Raw genomic sequence first — 23699 nt, 5'->3', positions numbered from 1 at the left:
ATCGTAATGTTTTCTGAATGACGTCCGGGCTTCTCTGACAGTTACTTTAATTCCCCATGTAAGCAGATGAGCAGTTGCCAGGGAAAAACGGACGGTGTCCACGTTTATCATTACCTACTCATGACGTTCAAGAAGTAATGCGTACATTAACGTGAATGTAGGAGGCGCTTCGACGGGCGACCAAGGCGCTGCTTAAGCTCCTCGCGCGACGCCTCCAAACGGCGATCCTTTTATGCCAACTCGCGTTTAAAAAGTCTTCAATGTGGTTCTAAATGTACGTGAAGACGCCGGGACCTGTTTGAGAAAGTGTTCGGAGGTTTTAAGCCAAAGGTCTTGCATATTTTCACATTTTACAAGTCTAGGCGATATACCCTATTAGAGCACAATCTGCAGTACCGCTCCCGGCCGGCTCTAGAAAAGTAGCTAAAACGACCGTCGATTGCCAAATTTCCGTCTTTTGGGGAAATCTAGAAAGGGTCACAAAGAGGTTTCAGCTTTTGAAGCTTAGTTGCCCTTATTTGACTTTGTTTCCAATAATGCGACCATTTAAAATAAAGAATGACAATATTTAAAGACATTTCACCTACAAAAATGAGATATTAGGTCATAAATGGCACGTTTTCTTCGCATTTTACCAATAGAAGTGGTCGAGTGTGCATTGCATATAACTGTCCCATTCTGAACGGCTACCACATCCCTATTTCAATCCTATTTTGTGAAAGAAGAAGGCATCGGGCGTATGCAAATGTGTTTGTTTTATTTTCCTTTCAAAATGCTACAAGTTGTGTGGATTCTGTATCTGTATAGCCGGTATAACCGCCATTTGGCGTAACACACGAGTTGAATTACACTGTGGTCAACACACCACTGGGAAATGTGGAAAGAAACTTGATGGGCTTTACTTATTTGGTGTCAGTACATGTATGTGCTGATACAAAGAAAAAAGGCATTATCATCTATCAATATCAGCCAGGACGTGCTGTACCCGTAGCTGTGTTACATCGCCTGAACAACAAAAATATATACAAACTCGAAATGTCAATTGCAATGACAGATTGGTTGCACGAGATACGGTAAAATTCGGGCTCATGTAAAATTTCCATGTCTGTATTTAGCCAGTGTTTGTTGCAATCATAGATACGAACCGCTCTCCTATCAACTAAACGTTTTTGCGTTACCTTCATTCTGTGATCATGTTTTGCTATTTGACAAAGGCTGCACTGGGCGAAATTCTAGTCTAGGATTCAGCAATATTTAATGAATCCTAGACTAGACATTTCTTTATTTGCAACATACATGATCTCCCGAAGTTACTGTATAATTATTCCACCTTCATCATTGCAAATTCAGTACTTCCTCCGGGTGTTCTACAAGAAACCCACCAGTGTCTTCAGTAGAACTGTTCAAAACTACCTACGTATACAGCACTATATAACAGTAACTTGGACCCAATCATTTCCTTCCTTGTATCTATATGAATACATACTAGGTGATGGAGGTTGTAATCCTGGATGGATTGTGTTGTCTACGTGTGAAGAGTTATGCTTATATTGGCGACAATGTCTGATGGTAAACAATACTGCAACAATTGCAATGATACAAATAAAACATATGATAACTGCAGATACTGGAGTATTTATACCAGGGAGTAGGGTATCTGAATTTCCTCTCTGAGCTGGATTATGGACAAGTTCTGTAACTGCTTGTGTCTTTGCAGCTGTTGGTTGTATTGTGTGTGTCTTTGCAGCTGTTGGTTGTATTGTGTGTGTCTTTGTAGTTGCTGGCTGTGTTATGTGTGTTGTTGTGGTGGTTGGCTGTGTTGTGTGTGTCTCTGTGGTGGTTGGCTGTGTTATGTGTGTCATTGTGGTACTTGGCTTTGTTGTGTGTGTCTCTGTGGTTGTTTGTTGTGTTGTGTGTAATTTTGTGGTGGTTGGTTGTGTTGTGGTTGTCTCTGTGATGGTTGTCTGTATTGTGGTTGCCTCTGTGGTGGTTGGCTGTGTTGTGTGTGCCTCTGTGGTGGTTGGTTGTGTTGCATGTGCCTCTGTGGTAGTTAGCTGTGTTGTGGTTGTCTCTGTGGTGGTTGGTTGTCTTGAGGTTGTCTCTATGGTTGTTACAGCTGTATGTTGTTTTGTTGCAGTTGTTGGTAACAATGTTCTTGTTGATGCTTGGGGAAGAGTTGGTGTTTGTGGCAGTTCTGCTGTTGGTCCCATGGTTGTCTGTGCTGCCAATCTTGCTGTTGATGAAGTCAACTGTGGAGATGGGCTTTGTGTTCTTGTTGTTGGCATGACTTCATTCTTTTGTGTGGACTCCCCTGATGGTGATGAAGTTGCAACACTTCTTGGAGCTGAAAATCAGAACGATTAACAAACATAAGCAGTAGTTGAAGGATAAAGGGGTGAAAGGACATTGTCTAAAAGTAAACCATCACAAAACTTTCATTGATGATATGAACAGAAAGTAGCCAGATTACCTTTGTTCATGTAGGCACAGTATTACCATCTTTGTTAAACCCAGAAATTTGTCATTTGCATTATAAGAAAAAATACACAAAAAAGTCAATGACAAACTTGTCTGGAAATAAACATTTATTTATTTCCCAAGCCATAACAGCCATTTCGTTACTTTATGCTTACAACATGCTACAGGAATAAACCAGTTATTCCAACCAAATTTGACAATGGCAACAATATGCCTACAATATTACATAATATGTACATCATATACAGGCTGAGGCCATGCCAGAAATGTACCATGTCAATACAAATACTACAGATATAAAACAGTATTAGATTTTGATGTTATGTCTCTATCTTTGTGAAACATGATCACAAAAATGGGCAGGATCTCGAATCATCTATCATATAATTATTGTGACCTTATGACCTCTGCCTTCATGAGATGTCGTCTACACGTCACTGGTAGGTCACATGCTAAGTAATCTAAAGCTTTAAACTATTTGTCTTCTAATGCAAAATGGTGTTAATAAATGTGCTGAAGCTATGTAGAAGGTGCTAAATACAATTCAAAGCATCTTTCAAGAGTGATTTGATGCTTCTGTTGATTCAAATGTTACATGATCTGCAGTAAACAGTGTAATGAAAGTAAAAGTTAAAATAGAATTATTGGTTACACCAACTTGGAGGCTTTGTTCTAGGGAAAAGTTTTATATGATATATCATGATAGGAATGAAATGCAATATTGATGTTTGAAACATGCACCATTATAGTAAAGACTTGAAGAAATCTGCAATATAAATCTATTCAACTGAAAGTGCTGTTAAAGATAGCTGATATAGACAAAGCCATGTTAGAAATCTTAATTTTAAACTGCCATTCTTAGCTCATTGAATTAGTCAGTGATTTGCCTGAAGGGCATTCAAAGTTTATTTCGGACAAAGTACACTCACTAGCAACTTACAGCTCAAAGTCTTGAGAAGGCTACAAAATGTACATTATGTGAACTTGATAATTTCTGCAGTTTTCTGTTCTAACGTTACATGTCTAATATTGCACAATTTGTTTGATTTATGGTAGGAATATATGTACTGGTGATATTCACGAATCCTATACAATACAGTGATTGTGTACTTTTGTTTGGGGCATTTTTTTGATGAACTAAGTTGAAGGTGGGCAGAACAGCAAGCTCCATAGAATGAAAAAAATGTCTCAAAATGCTCCTGCATAAAAGAGAGGCGTCCAATACTATTTTTGCCTAGAGCACTAAGCAATGTCTACAGTGTTTGGATCTGAAACATATGATGCAGATGCAACTGCCTCACTTCTAGCTGGACAGAAGAGCCTTTTCTTTACAACTACAGCAACACCTAACATAACAACCACAAAAAGAACAACGCCTATAATGATCCAGACCCAAACGGGTATCTTTTGAGGAGAACCGGGTCCTGAATTGTCTGATACATTACAGTTATTATTGTTTCCCTCACTTGTATCCATGCCTGCGGTGCTGCCTGGTCCAGTGCTGGAGTCGGCAGGGTCTGTGGCAGTTCCTAACAACACAAGGGCCCAGCCCTCTAGAACTCCTGAAAGACAAATTCAGACAACAATTACAACATTTGGATTTCCAAAAAGCAAAAAATTGAAATGTGAAGAACGGGTACATGAACTGGACACAACAAAAAGAGGATGTGTTAACAAGAGTTGCCAGGTGCTGCACCTCCCTGTACTACTGAGATGAGGATGTGTGTTCTGTATTAGAGAATTGCTAGGTGTTGCACCTACAATGTACCTGTACTATTGAGGTAAGGATGTGTGTTCTGTATGGAGAGCTGCCAGGTGCTGCACCTACCTGTACTACTGAGTTCAGGATGTGTGTTCTGTATGGAGAGTTGCCAGTTGCTGTACCTACCTGTGCTACTGAGTTCAGGATGTGTGTTCTGTATGGAGAGTTGCCAGGTGCCTGCTGTGCTCTCCCCCCAGTGGTGCAGTGTCATGAACGTCCACGCCAAGTCCGGCGCCATGTCCATGGCTCTCCCGGGAATGATGTCGGAAACGGTGCCTCCCGGAGAGGTCAGTCTGATCCGCAGGTGGCCGCGGTGGGGGAAGGTGATTCTGACGGTCAGTAAGACGTGCTCCAAGTAGTTGACATCACAGCTGTCTGGTGAGACAGAGATGCTCGTGCGGACTTCACCACTCTGGGGAATGTTTACGCTGGAGGAAAAAACAGAAGCACACATTACACATCATATAAGTATAATAAATACAAACCAAGCTGACTGTGCATGTATGTGTACATTAGCGTTCAGTTCCAGGTACAAATTTACATACCCTGTAAACTGCACAAAGTCTGTTTGCCTGTAATTAGATGGCATTCAACACCAGCGACAGGTATGGCTGTGTGTGGCATGTTTTTGTGCATGTTCAGTTCCAGGCACAAGTTTACATAGCCAGGGCTCGATCTTAACTATGTCCCGATGTCCCGGGGCCACTAAAATTTAGGCCGGGACAACTGAAAAATCTATTTGGGACACTTTTGGGACAATAGGAAAATAATCAACTAATCAACATCAGAATGTCCGATCTCCCCGCGGTAGACCGGATCCGGACCGCAAGCGACCAAAACGTAATCTAAGACGACCACGTCATTTTCAAATGTGTGGCGACGTCAGTTTTTAATGGTAAGTTGCGGGAAATCACAGTAAATCGGCTCGTGTGCCGCTGGCAGCATCGCGCGAAAACGTAAACAATAGCCGAGTAGGTCTCCATGTGCACAATCTGCGGGGCGGTTCCCGACTATCAGAACAGCCATAAATGTATCTGATTCCCGGGGAATCTCCTTATTTGGAAGTTAACAGTCCGCGGTTGACCAACACAGAAGCTGTTCTTTGTAAAAGATTCCTTTCTCTGTCAGCGCGGGGATAGAATTAATTCTTAACGGTATTTCTGACAAATTTCTAGAGCAAGGTTACGTCATTTTCCAATCCATAACAGCGAATTAATGCACAGAAAATTAATTTTTACAAAGAGAGGAAGATAAAGTTTCAACTTCTTTAGAAGCTTCGCCATGATTGGACGATTCGGCTACTGCAAATTTGTGGTACCGCCCACAAACCGCCGGCTTTCCTTTTAGCAGACTTTCTGCCGCCGACGTCGCCATGGTCGCGACTGTCATCAAAGGCTGCCGACTGTCAATCAGCGGCAACTTTGTGGGAAAACGCGCGAGTTGGATCTCCGTGTGCCAGTCAACAGCGAACCTCTGACGATTTTACGTTCCCTTAACTTTCCCACAGCGATGCTTGTACAAAGTTTTTATTAGACGGAAGTTCCGCGTTATCTGTAAGACGCAGAACAGCGGTTTCGGCTTCCTGGAACGGGCCGGCGGCGTATGTACTTGGGGGAGAGGGGTGACGCGATTTCTTAGACGGGCCAAGGGCCGCGGCAAGGGACTTTCGTATTAGGATTTTCGCCGCCGACCGCCGAGGGAAGATCACCTCGGCGGCGATTTTTCTGGAAACATGCCGGCGTCGAAGCGTACTATACCAGGAATATCGCTTCCAATTTCGCACCGAAGAAAACTTCTGACAGCGACGATTGTTGCGCTTCGACTTAGGACAGCCGGACACAGCCAAAAAAAGGAAAACTGGTATCGACTATTGATATTGTTGAGTAGCTAAATAAACTATTGATATTGTTGTTTCTGAGTTTCAAGTTGTCTTTCACCAGAAGTATTGTATGTCAAGGTCCTGTGGAGAAGTTGATTGACTGCCACGATTGTCATAAATATGACCCTCAAAACTGAAAAAAAGCCTTCTCAATACCCTAAAATGCAAGAGCTTCCGGGGGGCTTCGCCCCCCTGGGTCCCCCCAACGGGGCTCTGCCCCTGGACCCCGTCGGGGGCTTAAGGCAGCCCCCGAACCCCTGCCCCGATGCTGTGAAAAAAACCTGGCGAGAACACTGTTCATTCTTTTCTTCCCACCTGCCACTGATAAAGTACAAGTGGTCCCTGTAAATGTACTAGACTAGTGTCACTCAGTGACTCACTATGTACTGTTTATTTTCAGAAAAAGATTATGTTCTTAAAATGACTTTTTGAAGTTCCCAGTTCCCACTTGCCACTTGTTACATGATAAGGCACTGCAGCAAGTGGTCTACCTGTAAGTGTGCAGTGGACGTTGCACTACTATCCATAAGATATAATGTAATAAATCTGTTGTTTAATAAAAAAAAACAAGATAAGTTTGAATCTGAGTTGATTATTTCAATGGACAATAAGCTTACACAGCAATACTGTACTCTTACTGAGCTTTACAGTTGTTGTAATACATAATTTCTGAAAATAGGGTTGGGACAGTCCATCCTCACTTCGGGACAGTTGAAATTTATTTTTGGGACAATGCTGGGACAGTAGGGAAAAAAGTTAATTTTGAGGCCTGATAGCACCTGTGAGTTATCAATATTCAGTACCAGGGACAGGTCCAGCTGAATGTGTATGCAGGTTTGTGTGTGTTAGTGCTTAATTCCAAGGACAAGTTTGTGTACAAGCATTAGTGCATGGCACCAAAACAGGTTTTCTTTTGGGGAATCGAGTTCAGCACCAAGGACAGGGCAAGCTGTGCATACATGCATGTTTGTGTGTGAGAGCATTAGTGTTCAGCTCCAGGTCCATGCTTTTAAACAAGTCACAGTACACAGCACAAGGTCTGTTTGCTTTTGAGTGGATGGCATTCAGCGCCAGGGACAGGTATGGTTGTATTTTAAAGCACAAAGTCCACAGCACACAGTGCCAAAACAGGTCTCTTTTGCCTGCTAATGGATGGCATTCAGCACCAGCGACAGATCTAGCTGGTTCTGCATGCATGTTTGTGTATGTGTGAATTAGTGCTTATTTTCAGGTACAAGTGTACAGACAAGTCCTTGTACTCAGCACCAAGTCTCTTTACTTGTGAATGGATGGCATTCAGCACCAGGGACAGGTATGTGTGCATGTCTGTATGCATCTTTTGTGCTCAGTTCCAGGGGGAAATATCTATACCTGGCACCGAAATAGGTCTCTATGGCTGTCTGTGAATGGAATCTAGCACCAGAAACAGGTCCAGGTGTAAGCTTATGCATGTCCGTGTGTGTCTCAATGCATGTATCATGCTAAAGGCTACATATATATCCACAATGATACCAACAAAAGTTGCTGTCCTACCTTGCACCCTCCCTCTGTTCAGTGCAGCTGGCTTGCTCCGGTACACAACTCCAGCTGGCAGCCATTGCTGTCAGTCTCCCGGCATCAAGGAGACCAAACCCACAGTAGTCACTCACTGGATGGGTGGGGAAATAGACACTCAGTTATTTCAATATGGAGCATTGAATGTATTAGGAGCTACTGTTGTTTGTCCTATAGCATAACATACATATCAATGTTGCACAGTAAACTGTAGCTTGCATAATACATTTACAACAAGAAATCAAAAATCTCGACCACTGAGAAATATTTAGAGTATTTGTGAACTTCTTAATTTATTCATTATTGTGAATTTCTCGCTAATTCTGTGTATGCATTTTTCTGCCAGTATGCAGGATCGACTATGGACCCTGGCCAAGCCAACCTTATCATCCTGCCAGTCTCCATGTTACACCATCTTCTGTCTCATCTGAACCTTACCTCTTCCCTCATGACCTCAATGAAAAGCGGCCTACGTGCCGATTTGAGCTTATCATGAATAAACAAAGGTTCAAACAAACAAACATCTTGTCACTCTACAATATTCAAATAAGTACAGAAACACACCAAGACAAATAAAGACACAAACACACAGACGGAAAACAATACCAATATTTTCACGAAAGTAAATACCTTAGTCTCTTGCATTGCTTATAGATTGCAGCTTTAGACCTACAGCTGATAGAGACTCAAGGAACTTGACTAACCTCTGAATCCAGCAGAGTTTTCCTTCCAAGTCTGACCACAGATCCCAGTGTTCCTGGAGGTTCTAGTGACTAGATGTTGGACATCTCTTACTGACAGTTGGTCACTGAAACAGGCAAGAGATTGGTGTTAAATCAAAGGATGGTACCTAATGCATATCATCAGTTGTCAAAGTCAAAAACATGGATTTTTGACAATTATGATTTTCTAATGAAGAAATGCATATTACCATAATATTGAAACATAATAAAAATTTCTTGATAAATCCTAAATGATTGAATTCTATTGAAATGTACCTTTTTGTGATACAGGTTAACAACATTGAAAGAAGCAAAACGATTTAACAGATTTTTGGCCAACAGAAGAGCATCTTTCTGTGATTGCATTGGCCCTTTTATTGGTCTGCTTCAATCTGCTTATACCTTTCTTTTTTATTTATTAAAGGATACAACACAAATCTGTATTCCCATTGTTATGAAAGACATCTTACTTGGCACTCAGCACAAGTGCAAAGACCCCAGCGGCCATGGCAGCAGCAGGTGATGTTCCAGAGAAGGTTGTACCACAGCCTGATGCTCTGTAGGGGACAACCTGTTGTAAAGGTGCACATGATTACATTAACTGTGATACAAGGTTGACACGGTTGAAAGGTACAATTCACACAAAACTGTATGGCAGAAGGCTTTCAAGCACACATTTTCCAGAAAGCTATTCCAGAAATTGGTTACAAAAACATTTTCATGATCAGGCCACATTAATTCAATTTCTTGATTCTGGAATTTAAGAAATGCTAGATCGGGATAACAGAAAACAGAATCTGAAAGGAAAGTCTGTACTTTCGTGCACACAGTTGCAGGGAGTGAACAGAGTCAGCTGCAAATTTCACCCCAACCTTCTGTTTTCATGATGTCCTCTTGATAAAATGTATACTAATGTAAAAATGTCCCAAACCAACAAAAGAAATTAGTATGGCCTCAACTGCAATCCATGACTTGCAAACTCAAAACCTGCACAAGAAATCTTGTGATTTTGACAATTTTGATAAATTATTATTGACAATGAACATGTTTGTACAATGAAATATCTGACCAGCTCAGCAGTGTCCCCTGTGTAGTCCCTACTGTACGTCACAGCGAACACACTGGTGCAGGCTTCAGCAAAACTGGGAACCGAGCCGTCCTGTAGCAGCCCACCGATGCCGACGGTGTTGTTGGTGTTGATGTACCCATTGTAGGCACAGCTGTCGTTGTACGTTCCACCATTACCAGTAGAGAATACAAAGATAGAACCTGCACCATTTCGGCCCTGAAAAACAGTATACTTATAAACAATACCTCTATACCAGTCATGTAAATACAAAGACAGAAACTCTACCATTTTGGTACTGAAGGACAATACAATTATGAATAATACCTAACAGTCAACTATCTACATACAGTCATGTAATTGAGTAATTTATAGCAAAGGTTGTCATCTCATCTTTATTTTGGGTTGCTCATGAACACACATGACCACACAATCAGACCTGTCCTTGGTGCTGAATGACAGCCACTAACAGACAAAAATTAAGAGACCTGCTTTGGCACTGTGTACTTACAGTCTTATCTATGAACTTGGAATCTGAAAATGCACACTAACACACAGACATGCATCACACACATTGCCTAACCCTGTCCCTGGTATTGAATACCATCCAACCACAGGTAAAGAGACATTTTTCTTAATCAATTTTGGACTGCAAATTGCCCACACAAAAATTGGATTTACCCAAATTTCAACTTTTTATGTTGGCAATTTGCAGTACAGCTTTGATTCAGAATAACTTCTACCAACACAGATGAACTTTCAAGTAAAGAGATATTTTTCGTATACTAATGACATCATTTGAACTTTCCATACCTCTCGTGCAGTCATTACCAGTGCCTCCTTAGCGACAGTATCAGGTCCCTCCAGTGCATTGTTCCAGTCTGAAGGACCCCAGCTACAGGAGTAGATACTGATGCTCTGGTGCTCGTGACTGAGGGCTGACGCCTCCTGGGCATCAGACAACTCTGTGATGGCGCCGCTGAACATTTTGATACCTGGGGAAAAGCAATGGAAAGAGGCATGACTAGGAAGCTGTCAAAACATAATGTAATTGGTGAGGAAAAGTTTCATTTTAATTAGAGCATAATAATATATATTGTACTAAGTATTTAAGTCAGCTCCAACATATTCAGACCTGCATAACCAACTTTTAGCATAGATCATTACTGGCCGGTATTAAGACTAAGTGATTTATGTACTCATCTTTCTTTTTTCATCAAGTTAATCATTTTGTTACTTAAAGAAAAAATACAGAAATATGTTAAGATAACATGTAATGAAATTTATGGCCCAATGCCATATGCCCGTTAGACTAAATTTTTAAAAGTTCAACTTTTAAAACATGGTTTGAAACTTCACTGTCTCTCTAGATGTACCTGCAACCTTGGCCTTGTAAGCCACCCCCACACCACAGAAGCTGTTGTTGTGGACCGCTGCTATGATTCCTGCACAGTTGGTGCCATGGCTACGGAAATTAACAAGAAAAATGAATGTGTGACTTTGTTCTTGTATGTCATGATGCAGCTGTATAGCTAAATCTTAATATATGGCACCTAAAATTAAAATGTGCATTCTATACATTGCACAGAAGTACATCGGTATACGTAACGTTATAGAAAGCCGGGTGACAGATCTTCTGGCAAATGTCTCACATTTTAGTAATAGTTTCATTTTTTTATCATTGTTAAACTTAAATGTATCAGATCTTGGCTTTTACGAATTCATTCATGAAAGATCTTTGATGATGGAAAGCATTTTGTTTGTAAGATTCTATAGTATTGGAATATGAATTTGCACAAATACCCTGCAGTTAATATGCTATCTTCAACTCTCAACATAAAGTGTTGACTGACTTGACGACTTTAATAGTAAAAATTCTACCACATTACCTTGACTGTGGAATGTTGGGTGTTGGGTCTGTTGTCTCTGCTAAGACATCATAAGACAAACCAGGGGCCTGCATGGTGAAGGAAACACAGGTCAGAAGTTGAAACTTATGTTAAACTTGGATCACACTTGGACCTGCAATTCAACTTTCCTCAGTAAGGTGGTGCTTTTGCATTGCAGGATGTACTCGGTCAGTCTATCAGTCCTATACCCATTGCATCTATAACATGGAAGACCTATGTTACAGTCTCTATAGTTATATATATATATACACATGTAGTAGTGACAATTTTTCTAAAAATTGCTAATTCATTTCATACACTATCACATCAGTAACCTTAAAGTTCTTCAGCCAAAAGTAAGGAAAGAGAAATTGTAAAGTTACTTTATCTAGTTTCAGAATGCTCCATCTAAACTTTAAGTACAGTATAATGAAAACATTGATCCTAAACCAACAGATTTACACTGTACATGAACATAATTGTCACTGTATGTAGGCCAACAACATCACCCAAAACTTGCCTCATCAATAAGTGCTTCTCAGATCTTAACACAGTCAAGTAAATCAACATCAGTCCTTATAAAGATTCCCTTGAACTTGAAGTAAAGCTAATCAAACGACTAACCAGATTATCTCTCAGGTCAGGTTGATTGGTGAATATCCCATCATCGATCACCCCCACCACCACCCCCTCTCCCTTCTGTGTTCTCTCCCAGGCTGGGAGGACGTTCATATGTACTGCACCAGTGTGCTGAAATTCAAGGAACAAATAACTTCATAATCAAATTGTGACCATTTACAAAATCTAACTTTATGCGTTTACTTCAATGATTGGAAACTGGTGTTTCAATTGTCCTTTATTCCACTTTCTAAAATTTACTATAGGCATGGGTCACCATAACATATAGCTCAACCCCCACCCCCCATGAGTAGCAATGAATAATTGAAATAACATTACACTAAGAATGGGTATAAAACACCAGTTTGGTTAAAATATCACATGGTAGTTACAAGAAAAAAACCCTGTATTACTATTTAAGACTACGTTGAAAAATCTCATCATTGGTACGAGGGGGAATCAAAAAGTAATGCAAGTGGTTTTATAACAAACTCATTTTTTCGTTGAATGATTTGGCACAAAAATGAGCCTGTTATAAAACCACTTTTGGACTCCCCATCACAATTGCACTTCAGGTACTAATGTATAGACAACCAGGATTCATACATCACAATTAAAGAGGGATACAAATTGAATGTAGATATAACGTTACAATGTGAGTTATACCTGTGCAGATAGTGTAAAACTGCCACTGCTGCATACATAGAGCCAAAGATAGAAGCAAGGAGTTGGAAAATGGTGCAAAGTTGAAGAGCTGTGATCTACAGGCATAAGATAAAGCAAGAAGGCAAAAATGATAAAGTTAGAGTTTGAAGATCACCAGCACACCAGACAAAATATCACCAGCTCACGAAACAAGATAATAATCAAAAGCCATCAATGCATTACATAACAATTTCAAGATTGCTGTTGCACAGTTCTTCACGTGAGATATCAAAATTACATTCTTTTTATCATTTATCTCTCTGATATTTCCAGATGTTCTTTACAAAATGTATGGTATGTTTAGGAATGGTAGAGTGTATCAGTTGTCTCTGAACATCTCACTCCCTTTCTACACTTGTCTCTTTTCCTCCTGTCTTCCACAAATATTGAGACGGGTCACTTAACTTACCAAATATGTCTGAGAGCCCCACATTGGGTCGTTTAAGACCACACCTTCATGGCCCTGTTGATGCACGTAAAGTTGCCTGGTGTGAGGGAGTTGTTCCTTCACCATTTTCACCTGCGTGATTCAAACCATAACACAGTAAGCATTTCTTCAGTCAAAACCAACAGGTGTCATGAAACAAAAAGTTTCTTATTGATAAATGTAGCAAAAGTGATGTTCTACATCAATCATACCTCAATTTAAAATTCAGGATCTGGTGGTATGCTCAGACAAAATTCTTCTACAGAAAACATGTAATATTACAATGAACAGGAAATCTCTCAAACTTACTGTCTGTTCAGCTTTCAGAATCCTTTCACTGTCCTTGTAACTTTTAAGACGAGCTCTTTGTACAGTTTCTTCCTTGAAAAGATAGTAGTCCCCAAATATCTGCAAAAATACAAATTATGATGAGATGCTTGCAGTACATTCATTCTGTCCATTAGCTTTTTTTAATGGTTATACCAATGTTATCATCAATATTATTAATGATAATGATGATTTACAGCACAATCACATTAGCTACAAGTGCTCTCAGATAGACAATAAAATTCTTATCTATGATACACATCCATGACTCAAGCTTGTAATATTTAACTCAAGATAGCCACACCTTTTTAACCAGAGTCAACCCTGCCTTCTGTGCTATACGCAGTGCCTCCTCCCTTCCTCCCTCCAGCTGGACTGCCCAGGTCTTCTCATGAGGTGGTTTGTTACTGGACACCACACTCATCAGCAGTGACAGGAACACAACAAGTTTCACTTGCATGTTTCTGTGCTGGAAGAGAGAAAAAGAACTCACTTTAGATCTTACAAGTATGAAATCTTATCTTAGCAAAGAGGCCTATTGTAGCCTTTCCTCATCAATTTTGTTAATGAGGCCCTGCATAATCTATGTCTAATGATGGTCACCATCACTTACCTTCCAAATGATGCAAGAATGAAACTCTCATGATCAGTTACAATTAGATGATACTACTTTCCATTGATTATGTAAATTAGGTCTTCATTTTCATAACGTATATCTGTCAATGTTTTGAGTTACATATGGCACATGGTTGAATAATCCTATCATGGAAAACATTGGATTTACACAATTTCCTCAGTAATTATGCAAATTAGATCCTGATTTGCATAATTGATCATAGATCCATCAACCCCTTTTCAGTGGTCCTCTTTCAAATATTTTAACACAACCACCCCTGCAGTCCCAGAACAAGCTGCTAGGAGGCTCTTGAAACCCACAGCATTTTTTCCAACATCAAAAGCCATACAAAAATCAAAACTACAGGTGAACCAGAACATGAGATATAAAAACTGGAAATTTCGCTGGCTTACTGTGAAAAGCCACCAGAGGGACCAACAGATCTATTCATTTCCAGTTTTTCTCACAACCTATCAACACACCAAATATAAAACCAATCCATCAGAGTCTGGATTCTGAAGCAACTTAATGCAGGCCTAAATCCTATCAGTGAATATAACGTTAAATATGATAAAAAGGACGGACAGGCGATATAAAGTTAATATTTCAAGTGAAGTAATTTGCAGTATATCAGCGCCAGCCAGTCCAATTCATTAGCGCTTATAGCGCAAGCTGGGGAGTTACTTACGGGGGTCGGTTTCAACTATTTCGCCGGCTATTAGGACGGTAAAACACACCTAAGCCTACCCATGGAAATTGAGTACCAGGCTAATTAAGTTAAACGTTCATGCCCTCTTTAGACTGCCACCATAAGTTCAGGGTTTTCATGATACATGAACCACCATTTTTTTCAGCCCAGTCCTTTCCAAATTGGCCCAACATAGCAGTCACATCGCTGTTCGCTTTACCAGCCGAAACAAAGTACAGGGCACCCCGCCACGACCACCGCACGTACACGGTGCAGTCCTCGGGGCCCGACTCACCCCTGTCCCGCCGAGCCTCTTAAGGGTACACGGTGCCCGGAGTCGAAATGATCCGGACTTACCTGAACTGTTTCTCCTTTACTTCAGAGGGTTTAGAAGGAACTACAAGGCAACCACTGACGCCAAGACACTTTACACCACCACCAAATCACCGATCAATATGTCTTGTTCAATCATACTGGGAAATGCTGTTCAGTGTTCTTTCGTGGAATTACTAGTCTAAGTACATGTAAACTTCCGGGTACGAAATAAGGCAACTCTCGTTCACCACGTGATTAGAAAACTCGTTCCCAGGTCATCCTAATACGGTTAATCATCGGCTACAGAAAAAATCATGATAAAACTCACCGAAGTAAAATCCAAAAATTGCTTGTTTTCAAGACAACTTAAGTAACAATAGAGGAGACATTTCAAAGGTGTAGTATTTATCTCAGCAATAACAAGACAATAACACTTTTTGTCTTGATAAAGACGTAACGTTGTATTAAATCACTTTATTTCCTTTGTAAAGACACACTACATAACAGGACAAATAATAGCAGAAAGACGAAACAAGATTGAAACCCATTACCTAAAATGGGACCCACTTAAACTGGCGTTAGGTTGATTATCTTTTTCTCATTCTTTATTTGTATTAATGCTGTCTGATGGCTGTAAAAAGTGTCATTATTGATTTCTCTTCTTCATTTATATTAAGTTATCTGAATGCTGTGAAAAAAGTCTTATCATTGATTTTTCTTCTTTATTTATATTGAGTTATTTGATCGCTGTAAAAGAGTGTTATCATTGATTTCTCTCCTGTGTTAGTATTGTGTTAGTTGGCTGTTTATCTGTTGATTCTTGATTACTTTTTCATTCGTTTGTTGTCATACTTTTGCTTTGGATCCGTCGTTTATGTGTTTGTCTTATTGTATTATTATTCTGTTTATTTGTTATTTTGCAAAATGAATAAAAAATCATTTTAAAAAAAGACGTAACGTTACCTTTGCCGGTTCCTCTTTACTTTGATAGTGTCGTTTTGAAGTAGGATTGCAGTGTCTTATATCTCTGTTGCTATCTATTAAACTGAACTTGGTAAGATCTGTCTACCACAAGAGGTACATTTAGAACTGTGCGATAAACGTACCTGTTCGTGACTTCACCGGCTGGTAGTGACGCACAAGGAAGTAAATTTAAGAGCACAATTTCAATGTTGCATACATGATTCAAGAGTCTTCTCACCTATACGCGCGCAACAATGGAAGTTATTGATCGCTAGTAGCCTCTACAGGCCTTCCTATGGGGGTATGGATCGTTGCATTCAGAATAATTGGCCCGGAGAGTCAGTCCGCGGGAAGGTTAACATTTCCCCTCCCAACTGCGCCGGCAAATGAAACCCTACTGTGGCAAAACCCATATGCCAAATAACCTCCCTATAGCCCAGCGTAGTTAGTCTGGTAGAGACTATCATACCGCGAGGCGCACAAACCATTATTGGAATTTCATACTTAAGTAGCAACTCTCTGAGTAAAACTCCATTCTTTTGGCGACAGCATCTCAGATCATGCTACAAATGGTGAAAGGCAATCTCCAAAACCTGCCACAACTTGACTTAAAGTTTCCCAAACACCGGAATGATTGGATCAGGGATGGATATGTCTAGAAAATGCATGTAATATCTAACGTTACTTTAGCGGTTCAACGGTCTTCCCTATCAAAATGCGCTTTCGCGTGTTTTCATGTTTTCTTACGCATATGTAGTATGAATTATTTACCAAGTCTTCAGGGATCTATCTCTTCATGACAAGAATGCATTTGCAGACTAGACGTCTGTCTGGCTAGTTTTAGCTAATTGGTGTTTGGAAACAGACAAGCTCAAACTGTCACAGCATGTAGCAAAATAATGAACAAGCGACTTATTCAGGTCTTAAGATCTCTAGATCCACTGACTGCTGGAAATGTCGAGAATTAACAATGGCCCGGTTTAATTAGTAAATTTCTTAGGTTTTAGAACACGACTTCCAATGTATGTATTGTCTATAAATGCGTCTGTCTCTTACGAGAATATATATATATATGTACGTGTCCACAAACAAAAGCTACACGTGAAAAACTACATATCACATGTAGATATACATTGTATCAGAAAAGCATTAAAAGTTGACTGACATGTAGATATACATTGTATCAGAAAAGCGTCAAGTTGACTGACCTATATTAAACGTATTTGAAAACACTTTCACTTTCAACCCAAAATATTATTCACTATCTTCGAAAGAAGAAAATAGGTGGATAACGTTACTAACGTGACGCATTTCCTGTCGTATACCTGGAAATTGAGGAAGTTGAGGCAACTGTTAACCATGAGTGTTTTTCATCATCATCATCTATCGGCCATCACCGCAACACAAGAGGTTATTCTACACCAATCTCAAGTTCGTTTGGGGTGACCTACTGCAAACAACATCGCTGCAACTGAAGAATAGGTGCCGAGTTCACTGCCCTCGTTAAACAGCGTACCAGGAAAAATAACCGACCGAAAAACATGTTTATCACTTTATCTGTTGTTTTCCAGTAGAGTGTGAGTCAGTACCCCATTCATTTGGTCGACAACTGTTTGCAGGTCACATCAAAGGATATTTCAGAAAAACAAGACTGGCTTCTAATTTCAAAACCGCAAAGCCGGATTAGAATCACACATGTCGAAGTCGAAGCAAACATTCGCTGATCAGTGCGACACCTTGAAATTTTTAGGTGCATATATTACATCCATGCATCCCTTTAACTTCGCGAATCCAAATGCAGATGCATACAGAACATACCTGTTTGTGTTTTAGGTCTCCGGTGGTGTTAAATCCATTTTTCTACCCTCACCTGCTTACATGCCACAGTACGCCGGGTTGTTTTCACCTCGCAAGGTGAAACATCATGGCGTATGGATATTCGGTTACGACTGTACACAGGTAGAACGCTAGACTGACACGCGAGGGTCAGGTGTTACTGACTGTGATCAGGTTGAAGGCTGAACTTATCTTTGAAGGGGTCATTGGGATCTTCTATTTTCAATAGTGGGGGACAGGACAGGGAATATCTTTTCAAATACTGTTCTAGGATGGGCGCCGGTCACACACGTCAACATGCAGGACAAGGTTAATGAAAGGTAAGGACAATCAACTGATCTGTGTTCAACAAGGGATAATACTTGTATCTTCTTCTAAAGGGGCAGGGACGCCACTGTAGTGGAGTCGAGGCATGTTTGACGCGTTTTCTTGCTATTGGACAACGATAAGTGTTATTCAATCAACGCTATGAACCAGTGGTCTAAGGTATGATAAACTGTACAGGTTGATTTTGATTGTTTGTGGACGGTCTTCGTGGTCAACTCCCAAGAAATGCTAAGAACACTTAATTCTGGGTTAAACTCCTTTTTATTCAAATGAAAGCTGCAAGAACAGGTTGATTAAAGAAACAAGAACAAACCAGGTACATCCTCTCTGCTTGCATTAAAATCTCTTTCACAAGCGAAATGGAATCACATAACAAGGAGTGATCGAAAAGGCACGTTACATGTTAGACAATGTCATTGTGTATCTGTAGTGATGTTGCACTTTTACATGTGAAATCCGAGCTCTAGTTACAAATTCTGCACAGGCACTAAACAACTGAGTAACGCATACAAAAAGATATAGCACTGTAGAAGGAAAATACATCTTTGTCTTTAAAAACTACGTGACAAGACAAGACATAGGCAAGACACAGGCAAGACATAAGTGTTTGCATATTGGCATTCCTCAAAACGCTACAGCCACACTTTTGTGAGAACAAACTACGTGTACGTTTTGATAACGAAATCCCCTCTGTCAGATTACTGACGACCAAACTCAAGGGGAAGTGCACAGACTACATGGACTCTAAGGACAGAATGGCGTGCATTCCCATCCCATACCGGAGTAGAGATGGTTGTTGGTGCACTGGAAGTAGGATGGGGGCTGGCCAGGTTGGCCAGCACCGTCGCAGGTGTAGTAGTAGATGCAGCTGTTGGTACGAAGGGTGCATCTCCACCGGAACATCGGCGGGGGGCAGTTGAGGACTATCTGCCGGCGAACTCGGGAGGACCCGCCGTCAGCACCGTCGGACTCTGCGGAAACATTTTGCACATTACAATAGCAGCAAGGCGAGAATCTTTTAACAAAGACGTCCGAGTATCGATGTGCGGTCACGTTTGTCGTGCGACTTTTATCGAAGGATTTTCAGCGATGCTGTTATGCCTGACACCCGTTTAGGATTTCAAACAAGAGTTTTGTGCCACATGCCTTACTGAAAGCACAGATATTTTTCAAAGGTTTTGATTTCTACAGTCCAAGAATTCATGCGATTACAACGCTCAGTTCTGTGGCTATAGGTCTGGAGAGCAGAGTAGCTACAGAAATACTCTATTCCTACCTCGAAGTGATTTTCAAAGTGTTGGAACGGTTTGATTTATTCAGAAATATAGCAGCATACCTGACTTCCCTTCCTCGACTTCGGGTTCCTCTCCGATCTCCTCCACACTGTGGATCTCGTAGTCGGCGCACATCTTCTGCATCTCTGGGCTCAGGGAGGACCTGTCGTACACCGGGTCCAGCAGGACGCGTTTGTTGGTCTCTGCAGACGTCTTACGGATGATTTTGGTCTGCACATTGGGGTCCTGGGAAAGGAAATAGACTGGCATCAGCGCTATGCAAATAACTGTGTGTTGATATATATATAGTTAGTGAGCAAGGTTCCACGAGCATGCATCTGCTAGGAGAGTTGGAATGGAGACCTATTCAATCTGTGAAGGTGACAGGTGAAACAATGTGACTGTGTCCAACACGACTTACAGCGACTCGCTTGAGTCCTTCCTCCACGCGCTCGAACGGGGCCATGTCTTCTGGCATGTCGGACAGCAGGCACTGTTTCCTCTTCTCAAACAGGGTCATCATCTTCCTCTGGAAAGAAAATAAAAAAGTGGTAAAGGTTTTTAAGATTTGTTTAACTTGAAATCAGGGTAGGAGATGTTTTGGATTTTGAAACCAGATCCGCGGTAACGGGGGGCTCTCAAAAAGTTTAACGCAGGTTCAAATATCGTGTTACTTGTAAAGGTTAGAAAAACAAGCGCACTGACTTACAGTGTTGAAGTCCAACATGACCTTGCTGTCGGACACGGTGTTGTGGTCAGGCACACTGAAGATCACAATCTTGTCGTCATGATCCACGTCAGCTTCCTCGTTAAACTTCGTCCCGCGCTCGTTGATCGGCAGGGTGAGGTGCTGAAATTTGGTGCACATATTAGTTGAAAATTAGACTGGCCGCATACACGTAGTAAAAATGCACACTAGCTACTGGCCTCGGAGGTTGGCAACCGTACATGAAAGTTTCCTTTGCAGTATCTTTCACTGCGCCAGATAAGAAGCCCGTCAAAAATTGCCATCGTACTTAGAAAAACATTTGCATGGATTAGGCAGCTTGACTTTATTACAAAACAATGTATGGATAGAAGGCTTTAACGTCTCACCTCGTACTTTTCCTTTGCCGCGGGGGCGGGCGCGGCTGCTGGAACAGCGAAAACACCTGCCACACAGGCCATCACCACCAGTGTTATCAGAGCCATCGTAGCCTGGAGTGACAGACAAAATGAAAGTTTTCTGTAAAATGAACGCACTACTGCTGCATAATCATGGCATTGGGGGTTTCCCGTCCCATAGACCAGCCGCCGACAAACCAGACCAAGCTGTTGTGCCAAATAGCTACCCTCCCGTCGGGAATCGTTTGCATTGCCTTAGAGCATTTGGACTAAACTGCAGCTATCAAATGGTCTTTGCGTTCAAACATCTCCAAAGAATGAATCTCTTGTTTTCCGCTCTTTTCATGTTTCGCGTGCGAGAGAAAAAGAAGGGTGGCAAAGCAAAATACACTAAAATGCATGCAAATGCGCTGAAAATGAAAGTAGTGCAACTTCTTACCATGTTAACTTCAGCTCGGTGAAAAGTCGTCCGGGAGATGAACCTGTCGGTAAAATTAAGCGTATGATTTACAAAATTGTTATTTTAGTTCAATCGTCGAGGAGATTCTAGTTGACACCGATCTACAAGATAGAGAAACCAATCATATCACATATTTACGCGCAAAAAGCGCTCTGCAAAGTTTGCAAAGAAAGTTGCAGAAATACAATTCTGAGGATGCCTAAAAGTCAAAAGGAATAGAAAATGAAACATCGATTCGGGAGTAATATGCATAGGTAGAAAAAAAGAAATTAAAAAGAAAGAAACCGCATGAAGAAACAGCCGTAACAGCAGACCAACTTACAAGTTTGCAGATCTAGAGTCTTCAGAAGTTGATTTCTGGATGTCCGTAGAAGTGGTCTGAAGAAGTGCGAGGAACGGTGGGTTTTTATAGGGTGGACGGCACACCTGGCCGACTCAAAAGAATGCTTCCAAACAAAAGATACCTTCACATCTGATCAACATATGACGCAGGTAAGTCCTTTTCCAAGAAAAGGTAAGGTGTAAACGAAAATATCAAATAACATTTCCTCATGCGCATGCAGGTTATGAAGCTCTTGTGCGCATGTCGAGAAAAACGGTTCAATGACCTGTGAAAAGAGAGCGTCTGGGCCCTTGAAAATCAAGACCCTTATTCTACAACCATGTAAAATCACTCCACACCACACATTAAACAAGGTACAAAGATATCAAATGTGGGAAATACTCGCTTCTTGGCGGTCTGGAGTCTGGCTCAGAGATACTTGCACACTCCCCAAGCAGATACGTGGTTTTGGCTGGTTTTGTACTAGCCATATAGGCTATAGACAACCACATACCGATGGCGCGGTTGCCTTTTTTCTCAAGAGAATGTTGTGTTTGGGAGATAATATATACTAATCTTGAGTGCATAGAGGCTAGATTAACGGTTCTGAGCATGTCAAGACAGAGCCTTGAGTCGTCTTAAGTCTGAAAAAAAAGCCATTTGAAAGGCATACAAAGTAGTGGGCGAAACCTTTCCTTCACTCATCTAGAACCATATCTGCACTTGGAGATTGACTGAAGACTTTTCCTGACTTTAACTTTTACCATTGTTCAGCCTTAGCTATATGGTCGCAAAAATTCGACAAATCGAGTGCTTTTGTTGAATTTCTAAATGTTTATTAATCAGCGGCGTCCATTCAAAATATCATTATGATAAACTCCAGCCAGGCTTAGATTTGCCCTTTCGAGTCGTTTACTAGTAGTTTCCAAAAGAGCAAAATACTCTTGAATGCATTTTCAGGGTACAACTACAAACTTAAGCTAACTTTCTTACTTCTCCTTACCACCATAGAGGCGTTATGCATCAACAACGATCCCCCCAGGTGAGCGGTAACATGTCAAAACACGCCCCTGCCCTGCCCGTAGAAACTATGATCTAATCACTGCATCAGTTCCGTAGCATAAACAAGGCGTCAACATCTTGTCATTGTTTCCTCAATACCTTTTGTGGTCGTAACGCTACGTGTTTGTGATGCAACACCACTTGTTGATGCCTCGAGTTGATCTCCAACCAGATGTTGGGGGAGGCTAAATCGTTACATTTTCCTATCTGCCCTTTTCTGTGTCAGTCTGCATCCTCAACATCGAAAAGGGATATTCGTTAATCTCCAAGCAGAGGAAGGGGTCCTGCTGATGCTGATTTTTGACGAGTTTTGGGCGTTTTTGTCGGGCTTTCTACTTTGTCATGTTTTTCTAATCGATTGGTGAGATTTAAAAAAAAACATGACAAAGTAGAAAGCCCGACAAAACGCTTAAAAATACGTCAAAAAACAGCCGTATCCACTTCTCTGCTTGGAGAGTACAATGCAACAAGTCAAGACCTGTCTCTCCCCTGCCTTCAGACACCATTACGTAATCGGCTTTGACATGGCAGCGTAAACAAGGCGTGTTCGTCCCACCCAAATTTCCTGAGTACGTGTCGTTTGGCATGTGAGCCAAACCAACTTGGCAGCGCAGGTGTTGCAGCTAAAGTCGCACTTCGTGGGAGATCATACCACTAATTGAGGAAGTTCTGATCTTGGTTTCTTTGATTAGTCACGGTGGTACTTTCAAGGACAGGCAGTATGCACAGAAGTGGCTGTGCGGACATCTCCTCATTAATGCTAGGGTCACATTTCCAAGCCGGGGCCCGGCCGGGCTGTTTGCCGGAACGAAATGTACGACATAGAAGACAACAAAAAACTTAGACGTAAAACTGGTTATTCATAAGCATGATCTGTGTATATTTCTTGATATGAATTTTTATTTTACGTTCCCGCAAACATCCCGGCCGGGCCCCGGTATGGAAATGTGACTCTAGCATAACTCGACCTCCAAAATCTTGAGTTGCGAGTCCGTATTTATAAGTTAATATCTCCATGATGAATACTTTATGGTCGTCAGAATTGATATCTATCACAATAATATTGCAATCTATCAAAGGAATATGTGATACGTAGGTAATAAGCTGTCAAGTTTTCTGACGTTGCTAGATTAGGCTGTGCCTGTGAACCTTCAGTTGTTTTGACCAGATACCTCATGAAAAGAAAGATAGTGAAACGTCAGTGTCTCTGTACGGATTGAACTCATGACGTCATTATGGAAAAGCACTTATTTTTTCTTTAGACAACAGGGAGATTGATATAGAAAAGTAAACGACATTTGGTTA

General features: G+C 41.0%; 2 protein-coding genes across 8 annotated transcripts; both read right to left on the bottom strand.

Annotated features, from left to right (window-relative positions):
- Positions 1-738: 738 nt before the first annotated feature.
- On the bottom strand, positions 739-18031 carry LOC136443597 (furin-like protease kpc-1). Of its 7 annotated transcripts, none has more exons than XM_066440898.1 (15): positions 17828-18031; positions 13732-13896; positions 13410-13508; positions 13083-13193; positions 11975-12100; positions 11351-11418; positions 10838-10926; positions 10275-10456; positions 9465-9680; positions 8866-8966; positions 8378-8481; positions 7653-7767; positions 4367-4668; positions 3945-4040; positions 739-2344 (listed from the first exon to the last, which is right to left on the bottom strand). In XM_066440898.1, the coding sequence occupies exons 2-15, from the start codon at positions 13885-13887 to the stop codon at positions 1428-1430; spliced, it is 2682 nt and encodes an 893-aa protein (XP_066296995.1). In that variant the 5' UTR covers positions 13888-13896; positions 17828-18031; the 3' UTR covers positions 739-1427. The 7 variants fall into 7 exon arrangements, with proteins under 7 accessions (XP_066296995.1, XP_066296999.1, XP_066296996.1 ...); XM_066440902.1 differs by having other exon boundaries at positions 13732-13891; XM_066440899.1 differs by lacking the exon at positions 17828-18031 and adding an exon at positions 16153-16256.
- Positions 18032-18414: 383 nt separating this feature from the next.
- On the bottom strand, positions 18415-22356 carry LOC136443657 (uncharacterized). The gene is made up of 8 exons (XM_066440978.1): positions 22336-22356; positions 21333-21436; positions 20990-21032; positions 20542-20643; positions 20156-20296; positions 19868-19975; positions 19509-19692; positions 18415-19143 (listed from the first exon to the last, which is right to left on the bottom strand). The coding sequence occupies exons 1-8, from the start codon at positions 22354-22356 to the stop codon at positions 18917-18919; spliced, it is 930 nt and encodes a 309-aa protein (XP_066297075.1). The 3' UTR covers positions 18415-18916.
- Between the last annotated feature and the right edge of the window lie 1343 nt (positions 22357-23699).

The sequence above is a fragment of the Branchiostoma lanceolatum genome, chromosome 10 (genome assembly GCF_035083965.1).
Source record: "Branchiostoma lanceolatum isolate klBraLanc5 chromosome 10, klBraLanc5.hap2, whole genome shotgun sequence".
Classification (NCBI taxonomy): domain Eukaryota; kingdom Metazoa; phylum Chordata; class Leptocardii; order Amphioxiformes; family Branchiostomatidae; genus Branchiostoma; species Branchiostoma lanceolatum.
Note: the sequence above shows the minus strand (reverse complement) of the source record. Positions and strands in the feature narration are given on the sequence as shown.